The sequence below is a fragment of the Gadus chalcogrammus genome, chromosome 8 (genome assembly GCF_026213295.1).
Source record: "Gadus chalcogrammus isolate NIFS_2021 chromosome 8, NIFS_Gcha_1.0, whole genome shotgun sequence".
NCBI lineage: Eukaryota > Metazoa > Chordata > Actinopteri > Gadiformes > Gadidae > Gadus > Gadus chalcogrammus.
Window position 1 is genome coordinate 16,508,356 of NC_079419.1, and position 10,000 is coordinate 16,518,355.

The following is a 10,000-nucleotide window of genomic DNA, read 5'->3' on the forward strand; positions in this document are numbered from 1 at the left end:
CACAAACACAGCCCCGCTAAAACAAACCAAACAACGCCACGGTAACAGGCCGCTAAACTTGTTAAGATAATCGGTGCGATAGCGAGGACGCTTACTGCGGAACCTTTTCGTGTACGTTTGGCGGTCGAGACGGTTTGTGGAGATCGGGCGAGATAGGTTCGGCCCGCCGACGGACCGACCGGCCGGCCAGCCGCCTGACCGACGTAAACAGAAGCCCGTTATTGATCAAGCGGGGGAAACTGACAGGCCCAAAAGGATGGGAAAGAAATCCCAGATGGTCACAGATGTGAACTTTGGGAATGTCCAGTCCCATTAGCGTCACAAGCAGCGCAGTCGAGCCCCAGAGAGGATCCAAAGAAAACAGTGTGGACTCCGGAGCACGTTACAAAGATGCCGCTTGTTTACTTGGAAAGACTACAATGGCCGCAGACTACTCCTACTGCAGCGTCGGCCCCCGCCCGCCCGTCCACCTACACCCTGTCATGAGACGATAATAGGAGGAGACACACGCGCACACACACATACACACACACACATAAACAGATACCTGAACCGTGGGAGGATTCACCCGCATGTTTATAGCAGCAGACACACACACACACACACACATGCGTACACACACGCATACACACACAGATTCACACTCATACACACACACACACACACATACATAGAGCGCCATACATGCAACTACATATCCATCGCTAAGTTCTTATGGGAGATCGCGGCAACAAGTGATAAGGATGGAGAGAGTGACGAGATTAATTTAAATGTGAGAATGGAAATAATTGAGAATAAACTATCAATATCAATACGATAAATAAAAAGGAGAAGGGATGAGAGGCAGTGTGTGTTTACGTGCAACACATGGAAACACAGAAAGAGCGGCGGAGAACAAAATAACGCTAAATAAAGAGGCAGAGACGGAAAGAAAGAGAGTCAGAGAGTGAGAGAGGGAAGGAGAGTGAAAGAGAGAGAGAGAGAGAGAGAGAGAGAGAGAGAGAAGAGAGATAGAGAGAGAGAGAGAAGAGAGAAAGAGAGAGAGAAGATAGAAAGAAAGAGAGGTGAAAGAGAGATAGGTGAAAGAGAGGGAGGAATGAGAATAGATGGAGAGAGAGAGAGAGGGAGAGAGAGGGAGAGAGAGGGAGAGAGAGGGGGAGACAGGGGGCATGGGGAGGCGAGCATATGGGCCGGTTTATGGTCTGGGTGCTGGCTAGGGGCTCGGCTGGCCCTACCTCCAGGGGATGTTAATAGAGAAAGTAATTGAGCTGGTGACATGTGTTTACCACGCAAAACAAAGGAAAGAAGAGACAAATGAACTAGCTATTTGCCCAGGGAAGTAGATCGGGCCCTTTCAGTCGCCAGAGCGCCCAGCGCGAGTGTGGACCACTGAATAAACCAGTGGCAGGGCGCGCACGCACACACACACACACACACACTCACACACACACAAACACACACAAACACATACACATAGGCAGCCAGCGCAAGCAGATGCACCCGCAAGAACAGTGAATAGTTAACTGACAGCTTATGGGCCCAGCTGGGGTTAACAGTTAAGGGGGGGAGAGGGGGGGGACTGGGGAGTGAGTGGGCTGCTCACTTGACTTGCTAAGGAGACCCCAGGAACCCGCAGCTGCCTGGGAGAGGGGTGGTTGGGTGGATGGGGGTGGTGGGGGTTTGGGGGGGGGGGGGGTTGGTTTGAAAAAGACAGACGGAGCAAAAGGAGGAAGGCCGAGGAAGGAGTTGAAGAGCCACGAGAGCGGGGGGGGGGGGGGGTGGGGGTGGGGGTGGGGGGGGGAATAAAGGCGAAAAGAAAATGACGATGAAAAAAAAATGTATTTCAAGAAAAAACGATCACGGCCAGCGGAGCCGCGTCACCAACAAAGGAGGAGCGAGGCAGAGAGATGTATCACTGTCAAATATGGCTGGACTGGCCTGTGCCGCCATTATGCGCCCCCAGTGTGGGGTGGTTATTATTTAGGCCCCACTATGGTGCGGTTAGGTGACAGTTTCACGGTGGCATTTCCACCCCTCGGAGCGGACACAAAAACGTCCCCCCCCCGCCCTCCCAACCCCTAAAACCCCGTGCAGGGACCCGCCAGCCAGCTACTCCGACACACGTCCCGGCTCAGCGGTCACCGGCCCGGTACAGGCCCACCTCCTTCTGCGCCGTCCCGTCCAAGAGCAACACAAGTCTAGACCGACGGGACAACAATGGACCAGAGACGGGCCACGGTCTGTTGGTCAATAAGGAAGGACGCCTTATTGATTCGGTATTCAGGCTGAGGACATAGGTGTAGAGTAACTCAGGACAGACGCCTGTGAGCGCATACGTCATCGGTGTGTCTATCCTCTGGAGTGCATTAGCGGTCATATCGGGCCAAACATTATTGTAACCTTCCGTTCCTGGGGAGATGATAGTTTTAACAGTCAAGCGACCCCAGGTTAGCCTCTGACCTCTGCACAGCCACGGCCCTGTGTAGTGCCGCGGAGAGTTCGACCTTTGCAGTGACCCCACAACAGCTAAACTTCAACGAGCGGCCTGCAGAGAGGGAGGCCGTGACGGACATTCCATGCGTCCTCCTCAGCGCACGTCTCCCAATGTGTTTACTTTTGTTGTTGGTATCGACTTTAATCTGAACGACTGTTGCAAAAGACAGAAAAGAAAATAACGTGGTTCGGATAAAGCTTTTAGACGAGTAAACAAAAAAAAAGCTATAAGCTCAAATCCAAGTTATCTCACTGTTTTGCTACTCCTACAATGCGGTATAGAAAAAGAGCAGCCATCGAAAACTGTTAAAGTTGCGCGCGCCTCAAGCCCATCGTGTGCAAAGTGCTCCGCCAAACACACACACACACACTCACACACACACACACACACACACACACACACATCCACAACTACTGGGGCCAAACAAAGTTAAGTGATTGACAACACTGTCTGGCTTTACTCAATTAACTACCTCATTGTGTTCTTTTGGCTCATAGTCCCCTCGCACCCCCACCGCCCTCGCCCCCACCCGCCACCCCCCCCACCCCGCCCTTTTCTCTCTCTCTCTCTTTTCCGCCACTCCCTTTATCCTCCCCATCACAGAGTTTTGCTTAGCTAATACTTCCAAGGAAACAGAGGGCTCCCATTCTAGTGCAGGTCCTCTCCTTGACCTTCCATTGCTCACTGCTTCTCTTTCAGTCACTCGCCAGTGTCTCCGGGGTTAGTGGGGAGAATGCCGCGGAGTACATCAGCGCCGAAGGGGCCGGCTCGGGGCAGGACCCCAGCCCCTGACTTCAAAGTTGGCCTGCATTCATTAATTGTCCTTTGAATTAATATTGGAGGATCACAATGCGGGTGCCAACAGAGAAAGAGGCTTTAATGAAGCATAGAGGGCGCATTCAGTTGCAGATCAGGCAGTGTGAATTTTTTTTCTTTCTTTTTTTTTTTCTTCTTCTTCTTCTTCCTCGAGAGTGAGAGAGAGAGAGAGCTTTAGAGAGACAGACAGAGAGAGAGACAGAGAGAGAGAGAGAGAGAGAGAGAGAGAGAGAGAGAGAGAGAGAGAGAGAGGCACGAGAGAGAGAGAGAGAGAGAGAGAGAGAGAGAGAGGATGAGAGAGAGAGAGAGAGAGAGAGAGAGAGAGAGAGAGAGAGAGAGAGAGCAGGAGACTTTGGGAATGATGCCAACTAAGAAGAATTGACGAGAGGCTGTAAAACTTTATGTGTCTCTCAAATATAAATCCATCTTATCCGTCTGTCTTATCAATCAATGTAGCAATTGATATCTATAGATAGATGGATATATAGATAGATAGATAGATAGATAGATAGATAGATAGATAGATAGATAGATAGATAGATAGATAGATAGATAGATAGATAGATTAAGATATATAATATATAGATCATCTAGATCATTATATAGATAGATAGATAGATAGATTAGATAGATAGATAGATAGATAGATAGATAGATAGATAGATAGATAGATAGATAGATAGATAGATAGATAGATAGATAGCAATATTGATAGATAGATAGATAGATAGATAGATAGATAGATAGATAGATAGATAGATAGATAGATAGATAGATAGATAGATAGATAGATAGATAGATAGATAGATAGATAGATAGATAGATAGATAGATAGATAGATAGATAGATTGATAGATTGAAAGATAAATAGATAGATAGACAAATAGATAGATAGGCATATAAATGTATATTCTAAAGATAGATGGATGTCTGTCCATCTATCTTTCCTCTCATCAGCTTGACTGTCTATTTGATCATTCAAGTCAAATGTAATCGATTTTCCATTGATTTCGTACTATGCCTACAGAGTAAGGTACCTGCCTAAAAAAAGAGATGAACATGGAAAGAGTCGAGGAACAAAATAAAAGACAGGGCTTTCTTAAATATTTCTCAACTGGCCGGCTCAGAAAGGGAATGGAAACGTGGCCACAGTGCACATTCCACTGCAACTGCAGCGGAGGGCTGTGTGTTGTGACCAGAGGCTGGCTCCAGCTAACCCCCCCCCCCCCCCCAAGAAAAAACAACCTCTTTCATTATAAGGCACCGTGCAAATGTCCTGACCACTAACACGTTGTACAAACCCAAAGTCCACGTCTATCTGTGTACAAGATCAGCCACTCCACAAGAAGTCAACTGGCAACTATTTTGCTCAACGGTTCTTACGACTGCAGCATGGGGGGAGACACAGATCAGTTTACCCTGATGTGACTGTAGCAGTGTTTAAGACAGCCCAGCAGTGCAGGGCCTACACATGGAAGGCCGTCGCCGTCGTCGGTTTACTCATGTGAATGTGTTTCAGTGTTCGCCGACGTGGCAAATTCTGACTTAGCATACTCTGCTCAGCATTCGTTGTCCAGAGTTTCTCCAACCCACACACACACACACACACACACACACACAACCAATAACAACAGAAGCATATTTCGCTTCTCTAACTCTTTCATGCACACACGAAAAAACCGGACACACACACACACACACACACCCATACGCACGCACACACTCTCCCACTTCACGCCAAAGTCACGGGGAGCCAGTAACCCACTTTATTTACACAAACAAAGTTTCTACTCGGTTTCTTTTGACAAAAGCAGCTAAATCTTTCATGTTTTGTCAGCACTTGATTCCCCCTGTCCCCCTGGCTATGTGCCTGCTCCCGGACAATAGAGGCAGGAGAGGGGCAGCAGATTGCCGGAATGCACCTCAATGAAACCAATTATTACATGTTGACTGCGTTCACCATGGCCATCTGAAAGGACTGGCTCCATTCAATTTGGCACCGCGGGACTCCCTTTCAAGGGAACTTATCCTTTTGACTGTTTGTATTTCAGAGCTCTCTCTCTCTCTCTCTCTCCCCTCTCTCTCTCTCCCCTCTCTCTCTCTCTCTCTCTCTCTCTCTCCCTCTCTCTCTCTCTCTCTCTCTCTCTCTCCCTCTTTCTCCCTCCCTCCCTCCCTCCCTCCCTCTCCCTCTCTCTCTCTCTCTCTCTCTCTCTCTCTCTCTCTCTCTCTCTCTCTCTCTCTCTCTCTCTCTCTCTCTCTCTCTCTCTCTCTCTCTCTCTCTCCCTCCCTCCCTCTCCCCCTCTCTCTCTCCCTCTCTCTCTCTCTCTCTCTCTCTCTCTCTCTCTCTCTCTCTCTCTCTCTCCCTCTCTCCCTCTCTCTCTCTCTCCCTCTCTCACCCTCTCCCTCTCTCTCCCTCTCCCTCCCCACCCCTGTTAAAGGAACCTGTTAGAGTGGGGGACCCCACTTCCACGACTTTAGTTACTTTAATGAGCTGAATGGGAGAGAGGCACTGACCCTATATTAGCTCTGTAACCTTGTGAGTTATGAGGTATTATTTACTGTTTATTTAACTATCACTTCACTTAGCTCGGGGTTCTTTCTTTACACAAGAAACAACTTTTAAATATTTTCTCTATAATACGGATATTATTGTTAATAATAATAATAAAGAAAGACTGTATTATTCATGTTATTTCTCAGAGTTTATTCAATCTCAAAACAGTTTGACCAGGATAATATTGAAAGAAGACACTACTACTTTTGTACTATTTTTTTAAATGATACAAATATTTTCTACACCTCACGCTAACCATCTTCATTGACTTAATATCTTTATCTATACAACACAATACACCTATTTCTACATCCCCTCTGTTTTTACAAATCCCCCTGGGAATAAAGAGTTCATCTTAGATAGCAGTGTAACCCAATTAGCATTGGATCCATTCCAGCAAGCAGCTTCTCTTACAGTCAACAAGTTTCACCAACCATTCCCTTTTTCCACTCCTTAGATACAGGCAGTCCCATACCCTGCCCCGGTATTACTTTATATTCCACAAACCTTAGCTTACAAAGTCTATTTTCCCAGACAAATAAATCTAAATGAGTGAGCTTTGATCTTAGCACTTAAGCGGAGCAACAATGGCGGAAGAGGAGAAAGGGGCAGAGAGCAACAGGCCCCTTCTCCTGCACAACAATAGGCTCTGCAAACACCTACTTAATCAATATTTGGCCAGAAGACACTCTTTTTAGTGCTCAAGACACTCTTTTCACATTATAATGAAGAGCCATAAAAGGGAAAAACAACAACTACTTCCACAGAGGGACACAAGAATGAAATAGTGCCATCCTGTATATCAATGGGGAGGCTCTGTGGGTTTACCATTTGAAGTGTCAACAGCCAAGGAGCTAATATTTTCATTCTATTATTCGACCTAAACACACTGGGTCATTAGGTTATAATGTTTGTATAAAACATAAGAACGATTAATAATTAAATAAAATATAATATCAAATATGTTTATTTTATTTTATGTATTTTTCCGTGTTATTACATATCTATTATTAGCAAGATATTCACCGGGGGAAAAGATAATTTAGCAAGAGTGACAGGTTGAATTGGAAGCGCACCTCTGCCGGGAGAGGCGTAAAGCTAGAGGTCCTGTAGGCCGGGATTCGTGACTGTGTGTGAAGCGGGGCGCAGTGGGCCTATATTGGTCTTAAATTGAAGTGGGACAACGTATTCTGCTTACTTATCGCCAGAGACAAGACAATGAAAAAAATCCTTCCATATACATTTTTAACGCATGTCTAATAGCCCTCAACTGATTAAAGTAATTTAGAGGCTAAACGATATTAATTCATCAAGCCAACTATCACACATCAAGCCAACTATTAATACATGTGATATTAGATATAGGCCTATTGGATATTTTACACAGCCTCATGTCATTGAAGGCCCATAGATATTTCCAGATGGATAATTGCCATCCCTTGACATTCCTTGAGACCAACAAGTCGTAAATCAACAGGCGCAGGCTGAATGCTCACTACTGGTCTAATAATATTTGTTTCCTAAAGGACACAATTCCTACGACCAAACAATAGAAAAAGCCGCTAAATGAACAACTTCCAAGGTAAAAACGAGCTATTTTCTCTAAGTGAGCAGTCTATAAAACGGGTCCGTCGGAGCCCATTGGTGTCCCTGAATAATTCATCGCTCATTGCGGGTTCATAATGTCTCCTCAAAGCCCTTTGTCAACGCATTTTTTCTTCCTTTCTTTGCGCATTTTGAAAAGCTTTGGCGTCTTTTTGTACGCCACTGAGCCGCTCACTGGAGCGCGTCTTTGTGCGCGTAAAAGCGAAGTGTGAGTTTCAATAGACTCTTAGTTTTGTCTCCCAAGTTCATCCTTGAGTGTCTGATTGTGCGTATGAAAACTGTTGCTCAAATGCATGAAACCGTTAGACAAATGTTTGGTCACCTTTATGGAAGCCTTTCTCCTATTGGCCGGATTTAAATCTCTCCTGCTATGTATCTATAAGCCGTGCGTAAAACCTCCAACTCACACAATCTCCAAACAACACCTGTTAATGTACAGCCAAACTAATAAAAGCCAGCAGAAGCAGCTTGCTACCTTTACTGTGTTTATTTACTATCCATGTCCTTACACAAACAATAACATAATAAAAACAATACTATAATAAAATAAAACAAGATCAATAATTCTGCCACGCTATTTAAACAAATTGTGCGAAAATAAATTAATGCTTTCATATATTAAATTAATTAAATGTATTTATTCGCTCGGATGATTTCAAAAGAAGAGTGCTTCAAAATAAGTTACATCTGCATATTTACATCTGTAACCAAGCTCCAAAAATGGCAGCTGAAATGTCACCTGTAGCCCACAAACAACACACACTATAATCTCAACAACTGAGATCTGAGAAACGGTTCGGGTAAGGCTGGGGTAATGAAACATGTGGTTACTTACATCTGTCTCCCAGGATGCCATCGATACTGTGCTTCGCGCGCCGCTCGTTCTCCTCCAGCTCTCTCTTCTCGATTTCATCATCATCCTCTTCATCCTCACAGATTCCCCCGAACTTGGAGCGCATGATGCGGCTGATTGCGCTTACTTAGAAACACGGGGAGGATGGATTTGTTATTAAATTGTGCGTATAAAGTGAATATTTTTTTATTATAATTTACAGGTACAACCCGGCTTACGAACAGAGTTGAAACTAGAATTAAAATGTAGGCTAATTGTTTGATGGTTTCACCGATTTTTTTTTCTCTTTAATTTTAAATTGCTCTTTTTATCCTATCAAATTAAAGGAACACAGGGCAACGTTTATGTCGACATGAACATGTTTAACAATAATAAAGTGTATGAACCTACCGGAGGGAACTGTGTTTCTGTCGCAGATGCCGTCTTTCAGGAGTTTGTCTCTGATTTCCCAGCTGAACATTCCGGGGTTGTCTCTTTTATAATCTTCGATTTTCTTGTCGACGTCTGGAGACGACGTCTGCTATAGAATAAATTAATAAGTAATAATAAGAAAACGATTAATTAAATAAAGTCCTATAGATAAAAAAAATACAGAATAAATGGATACAACAAATGAAATCTAAAAATGTATTGTTGTTGTGATTAGGATAGGCCTACAATATTTAAGATAGACAAATAATCTCCTATAAATAAAACAGCTGCATGCGTAAAACCAAACCAAGTTCTACAGTACCGTGCAACGGGAAACTCTTACATAACGAATGTAAGCCTATTTTTATTGTATTTTTTTGTCTTGACTTTGTTTTAGCAACACACACAGACACAAACAAACACACACACACATACACACTTAGAAGCACAGACAGAGAACCACACACACACACACACACACACACTCTCACACACACACACACACACACACACACACACACACACACACACACACACACACACACACACACACACACACACACACACACACACACACACACACACACACACACACACACAAACACACACACACACACACACACACACACACACACACAATCATACACACACACACAACTAAGCAATGCATCTTATTTCTAAAACCAAGTAAAGTTCAGCTGAGTCCTCTTCCTCGTACCTTGGGCTTGCTGCCCCCGATGGCCCCCGGTCGGATGGAGCCCGTCTCCTGGTACCGGCACAGGATCTTGGAGACGCAGCCGTGGGACACGCGGAGCTGGCGAGAGATGACGCACGGTCGGATGCCGTGATGCGCCATCTCCACGATTTTGTGGCGGATGTGGTTCGGGAGGGGTCGGCCGTTTATGAAGACCCCGCCGAGCTGGTTCACTCTCCCTTGTCCTAACGGAGTGGAGACTATAGAAACAGAGAAGCATCACGGCCATTACAAATAAATAACACCAACGTTAGTTACTAGAGTTGTTACAACGCGGTCGGCACTCATCAACTTTATTTTGAAGCTGAGCTGCGCTGTCGTCTTAAAAATAAAGTTGATGTAGTTCGGCAGCATCTGCACCAGTTCTGAGTTGCATGTTTTCCTGATAGTTTCCACTGGAAACTGACCGAGACGACCTACCTTCTAGTGAGTACCCTCCGCGGGGGTAGTTCTGGTGTGGGGTGGGTCGCATCATCCTGGTTAAGCCTCCTGTTAATGCTGCCATGCCCCCTG

The 10,000-nt window shown here is 45.2% G+C and overlaps 1 protein-coding gene across 2 annotated transcripts in view; it reads right to left on the reverse strand.

Annotated features, from left to right (window-relative positions):
* Nucleotides 1–8,261: 8,261 nt before the first annotated feature.
* LOC130387845 (paired box protein Pax-3-like) overlaps nt 8,262–10,000 on the reverse strand; it is a 2,107-nt gene continuing 368 nt past the window's right edge. Inside the window, exons 1-4 of one of the 2 annotated variants that reach the window (XM_056597138.1) lie at nt 9,908–10,000; nt 9,452–9,687; nt 8,713–8,839; nt 8,262–8,448 (exon numbers count right to left, since the gene is read on the reverse strand). The exon at nt 9,908–10,000 is cut by the window's right edge and continues 368 nt beyond it. In XM_056597138.1, coding sequence (XP_056453113.1) covers nt 8,297–8,448; nt 8,713–8,839; nt 9,452–9,687; nt 9,908–9,992 — 600 coding nt within the window. In that variant the 5' untranslated portion in view covers nt 9,993–10,000 and the 3' untranslated portion in view covers nt 8,262–8,296. Of the gene's footprint in view, nt 8,449–8,712; nt 8,843–9,451; nt 9,688–9,907 lie in introns of both variants that reach the window. The other variant, XM_056597137.1, reaches the window with a different exon arrangement.